The sequence below is a fragment of the Brassica napus genome, chromosome C8 (genome assembly GCF_020379485.1).
Source record: "Brassica napus cultivar Da-Ae chromosome C8, Da-Ae, whole genome shotgun sequence".
NCBI classification, from domain to species: Eukaryota; Viridiplantae; Streptophyta; class Magnoliopsida; order Brassicales; family Brassicaceae; genus Brassica; species Brassica napus.
The window spans coordinates 25,431,811-25,451,783 of NC_063451.1; the positions used below are offsets into that span (position 1 = coordinate 25,431,811).

Here is a 19,973-nt window from a genome sequence, read left to right on the forward strand (position 1 = left end):
GAGTGCTGACTCCGTTTATTGAAGGAGGTTGAGTTTCATCATCTTTACCTTCTTCTTCTACTGGTGGTTCAGTGTCATCGTCTTTATCTTCTTCTTCTTCTGGTGGTTCAGTCTCATCGTCTTTATCTTCTTCTTCTTCTTCTTCTTCTTCTTCTTCTTCTTCTTCTTCTTCTTCTGGTTCTGCATCTTGTTCGACTTCTTCAGAACCGGTAAGATCGACATCTTCCATTTCTTCAGCTGGTGACTGTAATTCTGCATTAACCTTTGGACCTTTCTTCTTAGGTTTCTTCGCAGTTAAAGACACTTGTGGACTAACATCAAGACCAGCTTGGCGCTTACTGCAACGCGCCTTCTCAGTAACAGCTTTGGAAGTCATTGTACCAGCTTACCTAAAACAACAACAAACTATCATTACTCATATATAAAAATACCCTCACAATCATTCCTAACACAAAAACTCTCATCATCAGATGCTTGATCTCCAGTATCTTCTTCATGCTCAACTGTTACGGGTGCAGAACTAACTTCCTCTTCATTCTCTAACTCATGGTATCCTCTAGGTGGTGCTCTCATAACAACATACCAAGGTGAGCTGTCATCTTCTCTAGAGTAGAAGACTTGTTTAGCTTGAGAAGGCAGCATGTAAGGATCATTAACAAATGATGACTGGTTCATATGGAGATTGACCAGTGTGAAACCGTCTTCCTCTTTCACTCCTCTCCCTTTATGAGCCCAACTACACTTAAACAGAGGCACCTCAAACATGTGGTAGTCAAGCAATACGATCTCCTGAATGACTCCAAAGTATGCTACCATGTCTGCCTGTTGGTTCGCATCTTTGGCACTAGCTCTGCACATGAAGAATGCTTCATTTGTAACCCCACTGTTCTGAGTCTTCCGCTTAACATCTTCCGTCTGGTAACGATGTCCATTAATTATAAATCCCTTGTACGTGTGTGTAACATTTCTAGGTCCAAAAGCAAGCCATCTGAGCCTTTGTGAATGCTCCTTTGAGTTATTAGGGATCTAACAGTAAATAATCACATATCAATATTGTTGATTATGTAAACGTAAGTTATGAGACTTAAATAAGTAAATCATACCTTCTCTTTTATCCAGTTTGAAAACCTATCTGTATGGCATTTCCATAAGACAGTTCCATTTCTTGTGCATTTTGCATCAGTAGCTTGTAGTTCTTCTAAGTGCATCCTGTAAACATCCATTACTTTAGTAAATTATTGAACAATCAATCTTACAAAATTAAAGTGAATCGTAACTTACTGAACATAAGGATCCAAGACTGCAGTATTCATGAGGATGTACCGATGAGCTATATCTCTCTCCTTATCAGTAAGTGTGACTTCTGTAGCTTTTTGAAGTGGACGGCCTTCTAGTACATTTTGAGTCGCCTCTACATCATCATTTCTTGTAATTGCTTCTTCTACTGGAACTGATTTTTGCAAGAACTCCATACAAAATGCGAAGCATTCACCAGCAAGATATCCCTCGGCCATACAAGCTTCAGGTCTTGCAAAATTCTTCACATATGCCTTAAGTGTCTTCATATACCTACAAAACAATATAAAAAAATTATTGACATAAATACTATTTTTACTTGGAAGCCGTAAGTGAAAACAACAAGAATATTACCTCTCGAATGGGTACATCCACCTGAAGTGAACAGGGCCACCCAAGCGTGCTTCTCTTGCCAGATGCAGTGGAAGGTGAAACATGATATCAAATAATGCAGGTGGGAAGAATCTCTCTAGCTGGCACATTGTCTCCACAATCTCTGTTTCTAGTGCAAGTAGCATCTCTGGATCAAGAATGCGTTGGCAGAGTCTGTTGAAGATTGCATATGCGAGTCACTGCTATCGAGGTCCTTTTGGAAGTAAACCTCTCAACGCTACTGGTAAGAGATTCTGCATAAGAACATGATGATCATGTGACTTCATGCCGCCAATAGAAGGAGGATCCAGTGAGACACAGTTAGCTATATTGGTACAGTATCCATCAGGGCCTCTGAAGTTGGATAACCTTCGGCAGAACTTTCTTTTCTCTTCCTTTGAAAGCCAATACGAAGCTGGAGGCAAGTACATTTTCTTCCCCCTAGCTTGTGTATGTAAGTTGCTTCAAATACCCATCTCTTCTAAATCCTTTCTTGCTTTCAGTCCATCCTTAGATTTCGCACTATGCATCAGTATAGACAACAGCACATCAAACACGTTCTTCTCGACGTGCACGACGTTGATGTTATGCCTCACAGGCATATCCTGCAATTTTCAGAATATAACATTAGCATCTGCAGAAATCTAATACAGTATTTGTAACTTGTAAAATAAAACATACCTTCCAATAAGGTAAGTCAAAGAAAATAGATTTTTTCTTCCACCGCCACAGATCATCATCTTCCTCACAGTCGTCAGCTGAAAGAACATCATCTTCACCTCCTTCTATCCTTTTCCGTTTACTCTTCTTAGGTAAAGGTTTCCCAAAATCGTTTTTAAAGTCCTTAAGATTGTCAAATATATCGCAGCCACTCTGAATCCTCTTTGCAGTACCAACCTCCACTGTATTGTCAAACCATCCTTCCATTCTTCTATAAGGATGACTAGGCCTGAGCCGCTTCCTGTTCTCCATGTAAACATGTTTGCGACTAAACTTTAGCCACCTATGAGGTGTACCATTCCCGCAGACATTACACGCTTGCTTCCCTTTCACTTTACACCCAGCTAATGTGCCTAAACCAGGATAATCGGTGATACTTCACATCATCATAGCTCTAAGTGTAAAACTCTCCTTCTTAAACGAATCATAAACTTCCATACCTTCTGTCCACAAATCATGCAAGTCCTCTATCAATGGCTGTAGATATACATCAATGTTGTTGCTAGGTGCGGTTGGACCAGGTATCAACATTGTCAACATGATGTTCTCGGACCTCATACACTTTGTCGGAGCCATATTGTAGTTGCCTAATAGAACGGATTCATGCCATCTGTTGAAATACCTAGTCTTAGGTTTCTTGCTTCAGCAGAGAACTCTGGCCATTTATTGTTTATCTGAGCTCAAGTCAATGAATCTACTGGATGACGCATAGTTCCATCTTCAGAAGCATTAGTGGAGTGCCAACACAAGTCCTCTGCCAACCGCTTTGATATAAACATTCTCCTGAACCTGTCTTTAATCGGAAAATACCTAAGCACCTTAACAGGAATCCTTTCTTCTCCTCACCAGTCTGCTTATCCTTCTCCCATCTTGATTCACTACATCTTGGACAGCTGACTGCATCCTCAAACTCTTTTCTATACAAATGCAGTCATTCTTGCAGACGTGGATGACATCATACCCAAAACCAAACTGTTTCAGAAACTTCTTCATCTCATCTGTAGACTTAGGTAGAACGTTTTCACCGGGAAGCAGATCATGAACTAGGGACAGAAGCTGATCGAAATAGTTCTCAGACATCCCACTCTTCACCTTTATCCTGTAAAGTCCCATGATTGAAGCAACCTTCGTAAATTTCAGACAGTTTGGGTACAACGGAGTTTCTGCATTCTTTAACTTCTTTCTAAACTCAACTTCTTCTGGCGTATCAGTGCCGTCAAACACTCCAGCATTCTCCTCTGCGTATCCTTTGCTGCCTTGACTTCGCATGAAGGTTGTTCTGAACATGTCGTAAGCCTCATTTTCAGACCAGATCACATTAGCTGACTTATCAGGTCTTGTCTCCCCGTGTTTAGACCAAAACTTACAGCTCTTGTACTTCTCATCCATTCCTCTAATCACCAGGTGCTCGAAAACTTTCTCACTAGATTGGTGGCAGGCATTGCGACAATCAACACATGGGCAGAACATTTCATCTGGATCACCTAAACGTTTTGATGAAGAAGACACGAACTCACTAGCTCCTTTCTCATACTCAAGGCTATTCCTGTATGGTTAAAACAAGTGAGAACTAAACACTGAGACTTAAAATTTTTTAAAAGAACAAGTGAAGTTAATACCTTGGTAACCAGACCCAAGATTTATCCATGATACAGCTCCGACGAAATGAACATACAAGAGTCTCACTTTATCAAGCCAGAACAACAAAGCAATAAGGGATTTAACAGTAAAACAGAACGGGATTTCTCACCTTAAAAAAATCTCTTCGGATTTAAATTAGAGTCTCCTACAAAAGAAGACAATGTTGTTAAGTAAGATACAAGATTTTACAGAAATGAACAAGTAAAAGAGAAACCCAGAAATTGAAAAGAACAAATACCTTAAGCCAAAGCTGTCGGAAAATAAAGGTTCCTGCAAACGAGTATGCAACACCGATACAATTAAACATGCAATAACCCTAAATTAGTTATAGAGAAGAGATAAATCGATTTTCAATCGATTAGGATAGAAAAGAGATGAAACCCGAGTTCACCTTCGATGGAATCAGAAAGGATTTCAATCAAAGGGGATTTCAATAAGAGTTAATCCACGTTGAGTAATCATTGGAGCTGAGGAATTGAGAATGAAATAGATTGAGGTCGAGTCTATCGAGCAAATGGAGGCAAAGTGTTCGATGGAGAGTGAAGAACAAAGAGAGAGAGGGAAGAACGGAACCCTACTAATTTGGGATTAATTTTGGATTCTAATTGGGTTTTAAGAGCCAAATTATTTCTAAGTGTCGCGGTCATTACCGCGTAATCAAGCATAACACTTTTATTTTTAATCTGCTATATTAATTAAGTGTCTTCTTTCAAACCATACGCTTATTTATGATTTTTCAACTCGAAACTGTAACATAACGTTTGGAAATATACAACCGCTATCTTTAAAACACGAGTATAACTAACATAGCACAATCGAAAAAACGCTATTCGGTCTGCTATTAAAACCCATTTTTCTTGTAGTGAATGGAAATCTCTTTGAAACTTTTACTTGTGTCGGTGTAATACTGAAAACAAAATCATTGTGTGTTGTGTTGCAAGTGTAATTGTAAACAAAACTGTCAAAATCCTCTTTTTAAGTGTACAAATAAATTTATACTCACCATGCAAAATCATGCACACAACACAACAAGATTATTTATTTTTGGTACATAAGTATTTTGAGGTATTGTCTGGCCAAGGGGAATCACACCCATAGACATAATATCTTTATAATATTATAAAACATATTTTAAAAAAAAAACAATCTGAGGTTTCTTTAACAAAAAAAAGTATTTTGAGGTATCACTCACACTTGCGTCTATAAAACTTCTGAAAGTAAAGAAAAGAAAAACACACAAGGCGCATACGAGTTTCTTCACACCAAATTCAAAAACAATCATAACATGAAACAAGAAAATATGATACACTTCAGGAGCTGAAGACAGACAGTTGCAACTCAAGATATGGGTTGTCTCAGAAGCTGTGAGCTGTGGGAGTTGCATGTCTATTTGAGAGCGACCTGAGAATATCAAAGCATGATGTGAAGTGAGGGATGTAAGATAAACACTGACAACCATATGTTATATGCTTTTTGTTTTACCTGATACGGATTGATCCACTTATTCTTCAGTAGCTTCATCTTCCCACTCAAGTCTTTCGAACCATTCTGGCTTTTCTACATGTAGGTCAAAGTAGTATGCCCTCTCCTTGTTAAATGGAAGCTTTTTCAGCTTTGGACAGTGTTTTATTATCACTCTTTTTAGACTTGGCAATTCCAACCGTTCCCAGTAGATACTCTTCAGTTCCGTCAAACAGCTTAAGTGAATCGTATGCAGTTTTCGAAAGGGTTCAATACTCGATCCCTTGTTTAGTTTACAAGAAACCTTTTCTCTGCTTACAATTTCTTGCAACTCCGGTGATGGCCCATGTACGAGTACAAACGTAAGATTCACAGCAAAGATTAACCACGACAAATCCTGTATACCACTGACGCGAACAAAAGCGACAAATGTGAGGTTTTGGAAGCATATGGCACTAATACTTCTGCATCCATATCTCGTATGCTCCATTATATCAGAGATGATAGATCCTTGTATCACGATAGAGCGAAGGCTAGCCATAGCCGTTTCTAACTGCAACGGACCGTCTTTTGCTACAATTCCCTCCAGAGATATATATTTCAATACAGCTGGCCAACTTGGGGATATTAAAAAGATGTTTCAAAACAACCACATCATTGATGCTTACCCCCAAGCCTTTCAAATTCTCCAGTAACTTGATATCCTCTATCAACTCCAGACTTACAAAAGTAGTCTGATCTAACAATAGAATTTCTATATTTACCAAACTTGATACCACACTGATGCTTTGAAGAGTTTGTACGTCTGACAAATCAAGGTATCTCAGCTGGATCAACTTTCCAAATCCTACAGGCAAGTTCTCTAGTCTTGTTCTTGATAAGTCAAGATATCGCAAGCTCACTAAGCTTGAAACTTCTTCTGGCAACTTGGTTAGATTTTTGTTGGAACATAGATCCAAAATCACTAAATTAGGCATTGATAGAAAAAATTCACCTGAGATGTTCACCAGATTGTTGTATGCTAACAACAGTGTGGTAAGGTTAGGACACACCGGGGAGATCGAGATGTTCTTAATCTCATTATTTGCCAGTGACATTCTTCTCACCGCTTTCCAGTCCCTAACCTGAGGCATCTGATGCAGTCCAGCACCTGTCTTGACGATAAACTTCTCTTCCTCTTTCCCAAAATTAGATGCAACCCACAGAGCCATTTGACGAAGCACATCATGCATTGTTACAATTTCGAAAGTGTCAACCGGCATCAACAGACATGCATTAACGAGGATACCGATTATTCTATAACCCTGGTTGGTAGCTCTTTCTTTATCTCCACCTCCATTTATGATCCCTTCGGATATCCAGTACTCGACCAATACATCTTTTTCAATTTTATTATCTTCTGGAAATAAAGCACAATACTGGAAACATTCCTGTACTGTCTCGTCCTTAAGATCATCATAGCTAAGCTTGAGAACTTTAAGAATCTCATCTTCAACTTCTGAATATTTAGCCGCATTTGTATTTAGAACATCAATCGCCCACTGCCACTCACGTACCGTCGTTTTGCATGCCATTGTTTCCCCAATAACATTGAGTGCTAGGGGTAAGCCTTTACATTTTTCACAAACTTTTCTTGCTAGCTGGAGGATCTTTGGATCATTGTCAAGTGTCGTACCTCTCACTTTCTGTCGGAATAGTTCCCAAGCATTCTCCGGGTCTAGTTGCTTGACTTCCACGTCATGAGGTCCCATTCGCCCACAAACGTATTTCGAGCGAGTGGTAAAGACAACCTTGCTTCCATTTTCTGGAGAGGGTAATGGAATCCCAATCTCATCTTCTATATCCACTTTCCTCCATATGTCATCTAATAACATAACGAATCTTGTCCTTCTAAGAACATCATATATACGAGAGGCTTTCTCTTTCTGAGTTTTTTTCTCCCACGCCATGTCACAGAGACCTAGTCTTTCACTGATCTCATTTTGGATCTTTCCAACTTGTAGATTTTGAGACACCACTACAAATATCACGACCCCAAACTCATCTTCTTTTTTTTCAAGTAACTTCTTATTGATTTGTTTGAGAATTGTGGTCTTCCCTATTCCACCCATACCGTAAAGACCCAAGATTCCAACGTCCTTCTCCATGAGACGGCTCCATGTAGCCTCAAGCATCTTCTCTAAACCGACTGTGCGTTGAGTGGCTCTCTCCTCTACACCAGGTGGAGGACCGATCCTAGCCACCTCGCCAGAAGATTTTGAGGACAAAATACTTTGTACCTTCTCCAAAATTTCGAATACATCTTTACCATAACAATAGGTTAAAAAGAAGTTGCTGGAGCAGTACCCGTACATAGACAATCTTTCGATTTCTGCACTCCTATCTTCAAGCAGTTTATCGACCTTTGGCTGGATGGCTTCCACTTCTGAAATCCATACTTTAAATTCGTGGAGCCCTCGCAAACCTTTTCGTTCTGCCATCTCGAGTTGGTTCTGCAAGTCAACCTTCACTGCTTCTAGGCGTGGCGCAACCGTTTGCAAAGCTTCAAGATTATCTTCCAGTTCGAGTATATACGTGGCTTTTTCAAGAAACCATTTTTTTGCAGGTTGAAAGCAGAATGAAAGTACGCTTGAAACTACGTTCCACATCGTGTTTCAGAGGAAAAAAAAGCAAAAGGAGATCAAAATAGAAAGAACAAGAAGAAGAACACCAAGCACTCGTTTAAACTCAAGAACGTGAAAAAAAAAAAAAGTGCAGAAACTAATATCAAATTAGCAAGCAGGTTCGGTCTTATTCAAATTAGCAAGCAGGTTCTTGTCAATCAATTAAAGACGGTAACGAATTCACGACTTTGTCTAGTGTTTCGTCTATTGTTTACTGTTTCAGGCTATATACTTGCATCGAAAATTAAAGTTGACCTTAGTATTATTATTGTTAGTGGCCTTGTATTTCAATGTTTAATAATCAGGTTATTCATTAGCAAACACAGATCTTTGCTGGTGTGGCTCATTCTCTGTCATGTGACTAAAAAATTTAGCTATAACCAGATGTTGGGAATATTACCCAATAGCGATGAGATGAAGATGGGATTAGACAACTAAAAGATTTAAGAAGAAGACTCTTTATAATTTTTGGAAAGGGTTTACAAAGATTTTGTTTTGAGAACTCTCTCTTACAAATGTTTTCTCTCTTAGCTTTCTTGATTCTTGGATGATGTTACAAAGGTACTCTACACTCTTATTTATACTAGTGGAGGGTAACTACAAGCTAATTCTAGAGACTTCTCCATCTTCTTTTCTTAAACACTTCAACACACTTCTACACACTTCTCAATCCACACTCTTCTTCTCCTTCTAGATATTTCTTCTTCTTGGACTAAGGCTTGATTTGTTTTGGGCTTAAGGAGGGAACTCCAACAAATCTCCTCCTTCCCGATTTAGCCCGAAACAATTGCCATACCCGTGCCTTTGCAGCAATCTTTAAACTTCTTGATCGGTAATACCTTGGTCATAAAGTCTGACCAGTTTTCATCGGTGTGTACCTTGTTGAGATGTAGAAGCTTCTCTTCAAGAACTTCTCGAATCCAATGATGCCGAATGTCGATATGCTTCGAGCGAGAGTGAAAGCTTGGATTCTTTGCTAGGTGAATGGTGCTTTGATTGTCACATAGCACAACATACTTATCTTGATTTACTCCCAACTCAAGTAAGAAGTTCTTCATCCATAACATCTCCTTGCACGCTTCCGTTGCTGCGATGTATTCTGCTTCTGTGGTGGATAAGGCAACACACTTTTGTAGTTTTGATTGCCAGGAAACAGCTCCCCCTGCAAAGGTAGTAACAAAGCCTGATGTTGATTTCCTTAAATCTTTATCACCAGCCCAATCTGCATCGGTGTACCCGTTCAGCTCCAATTTTCCATTGCCAAAACATAGACACTTTTTCGTTGTGCCTCTTAGATAGCGTAGAATACACTTAACTGCTTTCCAATGCTCCTTTCCTGGGTTTGCTAGAAAGCGACTCACAACTCCTACTGCATAGGCAATGTCCGGTCTGGTGCACACCATAGCATACATGAGACTGCCTACTGCTGATGCATATGGGGTAGTCTTCATTTCTTCTTTCTCCTTCTCACTTGTTGGACTTTGCTTCGAACTTAGCTTGAAATGTCCACCAAGTGGAGTGCTCACCGGCTTTGCTTTGTGCATGTTGAATCTCTCCAACACCCTTTCAACATATCGTTCTTGGGACAACCATAAAAGCTTCTTTGGCCTATCCCGAGTGATCTTCATTCCAAGAATCTGTCTCGCTTGCCCCAGATCTTTCATCGCAAAACACCTTCCCAAATCTTTCTTTAATGCGGCTATCTTGTTGCGATCTTGACCCACAATTAACATATCATCAACATAGAGCAATAATATGAGAAAGTCGCCGCTTTCGTACCTCTTTATGAAAACGCAATGATCATTCTTGGTTTTCTTGAAGTTATGATCCACCATGAAGGAGTCAAACTTCTTGTACCATTGTCTTGGAGCTTGCTTGAGACCGTAAAGACTCTTCTTTAATCGGCACACCAAGTCTTCTTTTCCTGGAACCTTGAATCCTTCAGGTTGCTCCATATAGATCTCCTCCTCGAGTTCACCATGTAGAAAGGCCGTCTTGACATCGAGTTGTTCAATCTCCAAGTCTAGAACCGCTGCTAGACCAAGAACCACTCGGATAGAGGACATCTTCACCACTGGAGAGAATATTTCTTCAAAATCTATGCCTTTCTTTTGGTTGAATCCTTTCACAACCAATCGAGCTTTGTATCTTGGATTTGAGCTTCTATCTTCATACTTCAACCTGTACACCCACTTGTTCTTCAAGGCTCTCTTTCCTTTTGGTAGCTTCATCAGCTCATAAGTGTGATTATCATGCAAGGATTGCATTTCATCTTGCATAGCTTCAACCCACTCATCTTTATGGGTGTCTCCTATGGCCTCCTCATAGCTTTGAGGCTCCCCCTCATCTGTAAGATTAACGTACTCATCTCGATAATATCTTACAGATGGTCTTGTCTCTCTTCCAGACCTTCTTGGCTCATGTTCTTCCTCTGGCTCCACTTGAACTTCTTCTTCACCTTCATCACCATTCGGATCCATGATTGGATCCCCTTCGCCATCATCTCCAATCACTTGTTCATGATCTTGAGGCTTATGAGAATCTTCATTCCTTACAACCCTTAGCTTTGGTTTCTTTGATTTGTTTATGTCTTCGATTGTTTGATCTTCGAAGAAAACAACATCTCTGCTCCGGATAACTTTTCTATTAACCGGATCCCAAAGCCGATAGCCGAATTCGTCTTTTGGTGATCCAAGATAAATGCACTCTTTAATCTTAGAGTCTAGCTTGGCTTGTTCATCCTTAGGTATATGGACAAACGCTCTGCAACCGAACACCTTCAAATGGTTGTAAGAGACCTTCTTACCTGACCAAACTTCCTCCGGGACATCGCCTTCCAAAGGAATGGATGGTGTAAGATTTATGACGTCCACTGCAGTCTTTATGGCTTCTCCCCAAAATGGTTTGGGTATTTAGCGTGAGAGAGCATGCACCGAACTCTTTCTGTGATCGTTCGATTCATTCTTTCAGCTAGCCCGTTCAGTTGTGGCGTCTTTGGTGGTGTCTTCTCCATTCTAATTCCATGAGCTTTGAAAAACGCTTCAAAGGGACCTCGATACTCTCCACCATTATCAGATCGAACGCACTTGAGTTTTTGACCCGTACTTCGCTCTGCTTGGGCTACACATTCCTTGAAAGCATCAAGAACTTGATCTTTTGACTTCAAAAGGTATACCCATACCTTCCTTGAATGGTCATCAATAAAGGTGACAAAATATGATGCCCCTCCATTGGATTTCTCGGACATGGAGCATACGTCAGTATGCACAAGATCAAGAATATGATTTCTTCTCATAGGCGTAGACGATCTTCGGAAAGCGACCCTATGTTGTTTTCCGGCTAAGCAATCATGACATGGTGAGAGAGAAATACCTTTCATATCAGGAAGAAGTTTCTTGCGAGAAAGTATATTTAAACCTTTCTCACTCATATGCCCGAGTCTTCGGTGCCATATATCGATGTCATCACTTGCAACGTTTACTTCTTCCTTGCAAAGCTTGGCTTGAGTAACGTATAATGAGCCTTCTTTTCTTCCTCGAGCCATGATCAAACTTCCTTTGGTTAACTTCCATTTGCCACCACCAAAATGACTGTCCAAGCCGGCATCATCGAGCTTTCCGGTTGATATGAGATTGAGTCGCATGTCGGGAACATGTCTAACATCCTTGAGAACTATCTTACATCTAGTGTTTGATGTAAGAATAACATCCCCCTTTCCAATGATCTTGCTTCTTCCTTGATTTCCCATTTGAACATTACCAAAGTCACCACTTTGATAGGTTGTGAAGAAGCTTCCATGAGGGGTGACGTGAAAAGAAGCACCAGAATCAACGATCCATGAGCTATCATCAGAGCTAAGATTACATTCTCCAATGAGATATAATTCTTCTCTCTGGTCTTCCACAATGGTGGTAGTCTTGTCTTCATGCTTCTTTGTAGGATTGAACCGGTCTGGTTTGATATTACCGGCTTGTTTGTCTTTCTTGAGAAACCGACATTCCGACTTCATGTGACCCGGTTTGCCACAGTAATAGCAAGTAACTCTTGGACGTGACTTGGATCTTCCTCGAGATTGGTCTCGTCCTCTGCTTCCATTGTGACCACGAGTCTCTTCTCTACCCCTTCTATCAACAATGTTAGCTTCTGAATAAGAACTCGAACCTCGCTCCTTCCTGCGAACTTCTTCGTTTAGAAGGCTATCAGTGACGGTGTCCATGGTAAGCTTTCCCTCCGGTGCTGAATTGCTTAAGGTGACAACTAGTGTGTCCCAACTCTCCGGTAGTGAACTAAGGAGCAAAAGGGCTTGCATTTCATCTTCAACCTTCATATCAACTTTGTTAAGCTGATTTACAATCCCCTTGAAATTGTTCAAGTGCTCCATCATGCTCTGGCCATCCTTGTACTCCAACTTTACCAACCGTCGAACAAGAAGAGCTTTGTTTCGAGGTGTTTTCTTTTGAATCATGGATTCAAGTTTTGTCCATAATTCAAAAGCATTTGTGTAGGTAGAAACATGTTCAAAGAGAGATCGGTCAATGTACTTACGGATTACAGCAACCGCCTTTCGGTTTAGTATTTCCCATGTTTTGTCATCCTTTCCTTCCGGCTTCTCCTTCATGATGATGGGTTCATGCAAATCCTTACAATAAAGGTGATCTTCCATCATCGGTTTCCAATAAGAGTAGTTGTCTGTCGTGAGTTTGAACATGTCACATTCAACGGTAACGGTAGTCTCCATCTTGACTCTCACGGGTCTTGATGTTATGTTTGAGCCTAGCTCTGATACCACTTGTTGGGAATATTACCCAATAGCGATGAGATGAAGATGGGATTAGACAACTAAAAGATTTAAGAAGAAGACTCTTTATAATTTTTGGAAAGGGTTTACAAAGATTTTGTTTTGAGAACTCTCTCTTACAAATGTTTTCTCTCTTAGCTTTCTTGATTCTTGGATGATGTTACAAAGGTACTCTACACTCTTATTTATACTAGTGGAGGGTAACTACAAGCTAATTCTAGAGACTTCTCCATCTTCTTTTCTTAAACACTTCAACACACTTCTACACACTTCTCAATCCACACTCTTCTTCTCCTTCTAGATATTTCTTCTTCTTGGACTAAGGCTTGATTTGTTTTGGGCTTAAGGAGGGAACTCCAACACCAGAGGTCGCTAATTTAACTTGAAAGGATCACGACCTGTCAGTGGTTCTCTTGTGACGAAACTAATATTTCGGTTCCGAATCTCTTGGTATTAAATAAAAAGAAAAAAAGTTGTACCTTCTACCTTCTTGATCCTTCTTTTCTTTTTTTTAATTCTTTGGGATCTAGAGTATGAACTGTAAGCTATAATTTAGAGATACGCAAGTGTATTTTTGATGCAAGTATAAGAACTTTAAACATCAGAACTATTACCATCCGCAACGGGGTCCGTGCGTGATCCTTAGCGAGTCCGTCGCATTATAAAAATAATATACGAGTCCAGAAAGGGAAGGATTAGTCCGTAACTAAGGATTAAACGGACTTGATCCTTAGCGACGTGTCATAACCTGAGTGGTCTGGTCTGTTTTCGTCTTTGCTCTATCAAAAAAAAATTAAAACATTTGCTACCGAAGCCGAGAAAAAAAATAGCTCTCGACGAAATGCGATTTGTGGCGATTTCGATCCGTCCAGAGACCTAGGTAAATCTTCCGATTCTCTTGCAGATTGATGGATTAGGATTAGGTTCGATGTTGTTTTCCTCTCAATCGGTTTGGTTTTGTGTTTTCAATCGACGGGTTTGATAACGATTTTGGGGATTCAATTTTTTTTTTGAAATTAGGGTTTCAAAGAATTTTTTTTCCAGTCGATTTGGGGTTTAAGGTCGTTTGTAGTTAGGGTTTGATTACGTTCGATGTTGTTTTCCTCTCAATCGGTGGGTTTTTGTGTGTTTCAATCGACCGGGTTTGATAACGATATTGGGGTTTCAAATTTTTTTTTTCACTCGATTTGGGGTTTAAGGTCGTTTGTAGTTAGGCTTTGATAACGATTTTGGTTTTCAATCCCATCTTAGAACTTGTTGTTAGCGTTTTGTACTTATTGGTTTCAAAGAAGTTGAATGTACTTAAGAGTCATGTATATTATATGTTCATTCAAATGCTTGTTTCAATTGATTTCGGTTACATGATTTATTTCAAGTTTACGAAGAATGGGACAAGATTATTCATACAGCCAGCCTTCTTCATCAGATGAGTACGACATAACCTCACTTATTCAAGCTGAAGCTGAACTGTACGGGGATGAAGCTGAGAGTAACTACCATATTGCTGAGCCGCTTCAGTACCAACCTCAACCCGAGTGTGACGAAGGAATCCCGAGGATATGCTACTGTGGTGGTGACCCTGTTGTTGCAATATCTTCCACGGCTAAAGATCCAGGGAGAAGGTACTTCACCTGCCCAAATGTCGATGATGGGGACTGCCACATTTGGAAATGGTGGGACGTGGCTATTACGGAGGAGATGCGTGAGTTTCAGACACAACTTAGGCAGCTTAAGGATCAAGGTTTTGAGTGTGAGCAGAAGCTGGTAAAGCTACAGAAGACTGTCTGTGAGTTATCTAAGAAAAAATTGGGGCTTATTACAAATGCCTCAATGGAAGTTTGTCTAGTGGTCTCTGCAGTAGTTTTTTTAGGTTTGGCGGTCATGTATCTGTCTGGTAAGTTACTCTCTTGTGCTTTTGGGTTGGTCTTTATGCATTTTTGTTAAAAAATTGTGACTGTTTGATCTCATGTTGTTACAGGAAGAGCTTCAAAGAAGTAAAAGCGAGTGTCTAAAACCTCGAGAGTGTCCGTATAATAAGGTACGATACTGCTATTTCCTAGTTATAGTTGTGTATGACTATTGCTTTGTATTATATAAAACATATAGTAGTGTAAAAAATTGAAAACTTAAAATCTAAAACTAAAAGAAAAAATTTGAAAGTCTATTTTCTTTGAAAGTATTTGCGTTTAAATGCTTGTTGTTTTGCTTTCCACTTCCTACTGCCTCAGATGTGATTGTTTTAAATGTTTTAGAACGTTATGAACTCGGTTTTAGTCTGATTTGATAGGTGTTTAATGCAACTAGTTTGCTTTCTACCTTCCTAACTGCTCGGTTTTCATTGACTTAAATGTTTTTTACTTGAAGTGCGCCTACTTAAGGATATGTATTGCTGTTAGAGTGACACACAACACTTCTCTAACCATGGATAAGAACACTAGTTATGTTAATCTACTGTTTACTCAATCTCAATCTTCAGTCGACCTTGATTCACCTGAACCTTTTTGATTCGGTAGCCAAGGTCCTGAGGAGCCTGTTGTCGAGCCTGTTATCGAGTCTGGTGTCGAGTCTGGTGGGAAAGAGAGGAGGAAATGGTCTCTGAAGGAGGATAAAATACTTATTGGTGCTTGGCTTAACACCAGTAAGGATGCGGTGGTGAGCAATGAGCAGAAATCTGGACAGTTCTGGAAGAGGATTGTTGCCTACTACAACGCAAGTCCTCACCTCGTTGGGACAAAACCTAGAGAGCTTGGTCAGTGCAAGCAGAGGTGGGCTAGGATTAACGAGCAAGTCTCCAAGTTCGTTGGGTGCTATGATGCGGCTCTGAGGGAGCAGAGAAGTGGTCAAAATGATGATGATGTGATGAAAGCTTCACTAGACTACTTCTACAATGATCACGGTTACAAGTTCAGTCTGGAACATGGATGGAGGGAGCTGAGGCACTACCAGAAATGGTGCTCAACCTATCTGTCTAATCACGATGGTAAGGAGAAGCGCAAACAAGTGCTGGAGGTTGATAGAGAAGACGAAGTGGGAGAACCAGAGGCTAGACCCGTGGGCGTCAAGGCTGCCAAAGTTGCTTCTAAGAGGAAGAAGAGTGGTAAAGAAGAGGAGTTGTCACAAATTCAGGCCATCATGGCAGTGAAAGAAAAACTCTCTAAACAGAAACTGCTTGAACGTTTACTTGGTAAAAAAGAGCCACTCACTGAGATGGAAACATCTCTTAAACTCAAACTTATGTCTGAGATGTTGGGTAGTTTTGTTACTCGTTTGTTTAGTTTATCTCATGTCGTTTGTTTGTATTGTTTAGTGCTAATAACTGTTGCCTTTTTCTGTTGTTTCAGGTTGAGCAGTAGGACATGTGAAGGCACGGGTGCTGCAAGAAAAAGGTGTTTTGTTGTCTAGCTTCATGTGAGCCAACTCACGGGTTCTACTGTATCACTCTATGTTCTATAAAGGTTCACGGCTGGAGGATGTTTTTATTGCTACCTATCTCGTTTGTTTACTCTCAAATAGTTTTTCTTTCCTTTCATTTGCGGTTGCTACTACTCGAAGGTGTTTGTAATATTTTGCTATCAAGGTGTTGTAATCTTTTCCTACTACTCGAACTTGCAACAAGTTGTAATCAGATTTGAGCTGCTTCACTTATTAGGTAACACAAGCATTTGTCCTTTACCAATCTGTTATAGAAACTATATAGCTTGAAAATTTTTTGTAAACCTTATAGAAACAAATCTAAAACATGTAAAACCTAATAGAAAGATGTCATCATCTTCATCCGATGTATCCAAGCATTTCTCCTTTACCAATCTGTTATAGAAACTATATAGCTTGAATTACTGAATTTTGGAATTTTTTTTGGTTTCAAGGAGGGATACCTAAAAATGTCATCATCTTCATCCGATGAAGTCGAAGAAAGACTGGAAGAAATTTTTGAAGAAATCGTCGAAGATACATACAATGAAATAGTCCAGTCCCAAACCAATAAGCAAAGGAGACGTGCTTATATAGAACGAAACCGTGAAGCAGGACACAACCGTTTATGGAATGACTACTTCAGCGAAGATTCTACATTCTCTAGACAATTATTCAGACGCCGTTTCCGCATGAATAAGGAATTATTTATGCGTATTGTCGATGGCCTCTCAGAGAACGTTCCATTCTTTCAACAAAGAAGAGATGCAACCGGTAGGTTAGGCCTTTCTCCACTACAAAAATGTATGGCAGCTATTCGTCTGCTTGCTTATGGTGCAGCGGCTGACACGGTAGACGAATATCTCCGACTTGGTGAAAGCACGGCACTTTCGTGTTTACACCATTTCACTGACGGAATAATACAGTTATTTGGATATGAGTATCTACGAAGACCCACACCAGAGGATCTTCAACAACTGCTCAATATTGAAGAGAAACGCGGGTTTCCTGGGATGGTGGGAAGCATTGACTGTATGCATTGGGAGTGGAAGAATTGCCCAACCGCTTGGAAAGGGCAGCACGCACGTGGATCAGCTAAACCGACAATTGTCTTAGAGGATGTGGCACGCTTTTTTTGGTCCTCCAGGTACCTTAAACGATATTAATGTCCTCGATCGGTCTCCTGTTTTTGATGACATTTTCCAAGGCCGAGCTCCCAGGTTAGAGTACGTGGTCAATGGACACATGTATAAGTTGGCTTACTACCTCACAGACGGGTATATCCCAAATGGTCAACATTTATCCAATCGATCTCACACCCACAAGGTTCTAAAGCAGAGTTATTTGCTAGAATGCAAGAAGCAACCCGAAAAGATGTGTAACGGGCTTTTGGAGTTTTGCAAACTCGATTTGCGATTGTGAAAAACCCCGCTCTTTCATTGGACAAAGCAAAGATAGGCAAGATTATGAGAGAATGTATCATACTACACAATATGATTGTTGAAAATGAACGAGATGGATACATTCGGTACGATATATCTGAATTTGAAGACGGAGACGTCACCAGAAGTTCACGGGTCGAAACCGACAGGCCTACAAATATCGCTAATATGCTAGGCATTCGGGAAGATGTTCATGATAAGCGTTTACATCAACGATTGAAAAATGATTTAATTGAAAATATTTGGAACAACTTTGGTGATTGAAAAATAATAAATATTGTATCTTTTTATTTAATCATGGAATAAATAAAAATAAATTTTTCACTTTAAAAAAAATAAATTATTTTTTTATTCCTAATGACTTCAAATTGAAGTACACCATTGGACATAACAAAAGTATGAGAATCCTTAACTATTCAAAAAAAAAATAGTTTTATACTACTAAAGACTCAATTAAGAATAACACCATTGCGGGTGCCCTAATAATAAAATCACATCTGATTATAGTTTACTTTTTTATCTCAACTGGACTCTTTCCTCTATATTTGCTGATCCTGATAGGCGCAAAAGACGTGGCGGCTACTTTCAACGGTATTGCCAATTTCACTGACGTGGCAGCTACTTTCAACGGTATCATCCGCGCTCTAAGAGAAAAGGTACGTTCCTTTAACAGTTGCTACTGCATTTTGTTGAAGATGAGATTATTGCCTAAGAGAATTGAATCGGTGTTGTCTATTTGTTTCGTATTTTGTTTGTGTGGGGCATGAGCAGGAAACAAGACTGAAAGCATCAAGAATGCACATTTACGTAAGAAGAGGTGGTCCTAATTAGTCTGGCTAGAATGCGTGCTCTGGGAGATGAACTCGGTGTTCCTAAAGTTAATCAAACTACTTATGTAGTATTTGAGTACTGTCGGTTTAGGTAGAATACTGATCTCCATAAGGATTGGTGACTGCAGGTTTATGGACCAGAAGCAACGATGACAGGAATAAGCAAACGAGTTTATTGACTGCATCATGTTGCCTGATGCATGATCAGCCAAACCTATGAACACGAATTTGGAGCTGGACATTGGGAAGTGTGTGTGTTAATACATGTTTTTCATCTCTCTTTCTGCATATGAAAATGAAAAGCTGTTTGAAACTTTTGCTTGTTTGGGTGTAATTTGAAAACCAAATCATTGTGTGTTGTGTCGCAAGTGTAATTGTAAGATTCCTCTTTTAAGTGTACAAATAAGATTTTTCAATGCTCTAAAAATCACTCATATAGGACACAGAGCCGGTCCAGTATAACTGGGAGCATGTATTAATAAATAGAAACTTGTTTGAAGTCGATGCCCTGTAATTCTTTATAAGATTTGGAGCCTAAAATTCTTGCTTGAGCTTTAGCCCAGAGCGGGACAATCTATAAAAACAAATCAATGATTCGTTAGCAACTAGTGTTCACTTAGATTTTAGAATAATCTGCATAGTGGTTAGTTTTATACAAAATGATTAGCTGCCGACTAGTGATTTCTTGAACACAATTTTTATACCAAAGTGTACAAATAACTTTATACCAAATTATGTGTTCAAAAAAAAAAAAAAAAAAACTTTATACCAAATTTATACGCACCCCGAAAAATCATACAGCATCATACAACAAGTTTATTTATTTTTGGTACAAGGTATTTTTAGGTATCACTCACACTTCAGAAAGTACGGTAAAAATAAATAAATAAAAAACACCCAAAGCGCATACAAGTTTCTTCACACCAAATTCAAAACAATCATAATATGAAACAAGAAAATACGATACAATCACAGGAGCTGAAGACAAACAGTTGCAACTCAAGAAATGGGTCATCTCAGAAGCTGTGGAGTTGCATGTCTATTTGAGAGCGACCTGAGAATATCAAAGCGGATGTGGAGTTAGGGATGTAAGATAAACACTGACAACCAAATGTTATATGCCTTTTTGTTTTTACCTGATTCGGATGGATCCACCTAGTCTTCAGTAGCTTCATCTTCCCACTCAAGATCTTTCGAACCAGTCTTCATTGTGTGCACGTAGGTCAAAGTAGTATGCCCTCAGTGTAATAATAAAAATTACTTGAGACCAGGAAATTGTTTTAATATAATAGCAACTTGAAACCAGCTCTCTGAGAGCGTCCATGGCTGCCCTAGCAGG

At 39.6% G+C, this 19,973-nt stretch overlaps 3 protein-coding genes and 1 pseudogene across 3 annotated transcripts; 3 read left to right on the forward strand and 1 right to left on the reverse strand.

Annotated features, from left to right (window-relative positions):
• Nucleotides 1–5,486: 5,486 nt before the first annotated feature.
• Nucleotides 5,487–8,307, reverse strand: LOC106454370 (annotated as a pseudogene).
• A 5,194-nt stretch (nucleotides 8,308–13,501) lies between these two features.
• Nucleotides 13,502–15,355, forward strand: LOC125591685. Its single transcript, XM_048766300.1, has one exon. It carries the CDS (start codon nucleotides 14,338–14,340, stop codon nucleotides 14,893–14,895), a length of 558 nt encoding a protein of 185 aa, XP_048622257.1. The 5' UTR covers nucleotides 13,502–14,337; the 3' UTR covers nucleotides 14,896–15,355.
• Nucleotides 15,356–15,372: 17 nt separating this feature from the next.
• Nucleotides 15,373–16,297, forward strand: LOC125591935 (glutathione S-transferase T3-like). The gene is made up of 3 exons (XM_048766862.1): nucleotides 15,373–15,404; nucleotides 15,465–16,201; nucleotides 16,293–16,297. The coding sequence occupies exons 1-3, from the start codon at nucleotides 15,373–15,375 to the stop codon at nucleotides 16,295–16,297; spliced, it is 774 nt and encodes a 257-aa protein (XP_048622819.1).
• A 535-nt stretch (nucleotides 16,298–16,832) lies between these two features.
• On the forward strand, nucleotides 16,833–18,635 carry LOC125591936. The gene is made up of 3 exons (XM_048766863.1): nucleotides 16,833–17,394; nucleotides 18,366–18,460; nucleotides 18,576–18,635. The coding sequence occupies exons 1-3, from the start codon at nucleotides 16,833–16,835 to the stop codon at nucleotides 18,633–18,635; spliced, it is 717 nt and encodes a 238-aa protein (XP_048622820.1).
• The last annotated feature ends 1,338 nt before the right edge of the window (nucleotides 18,636–19,973 follow it).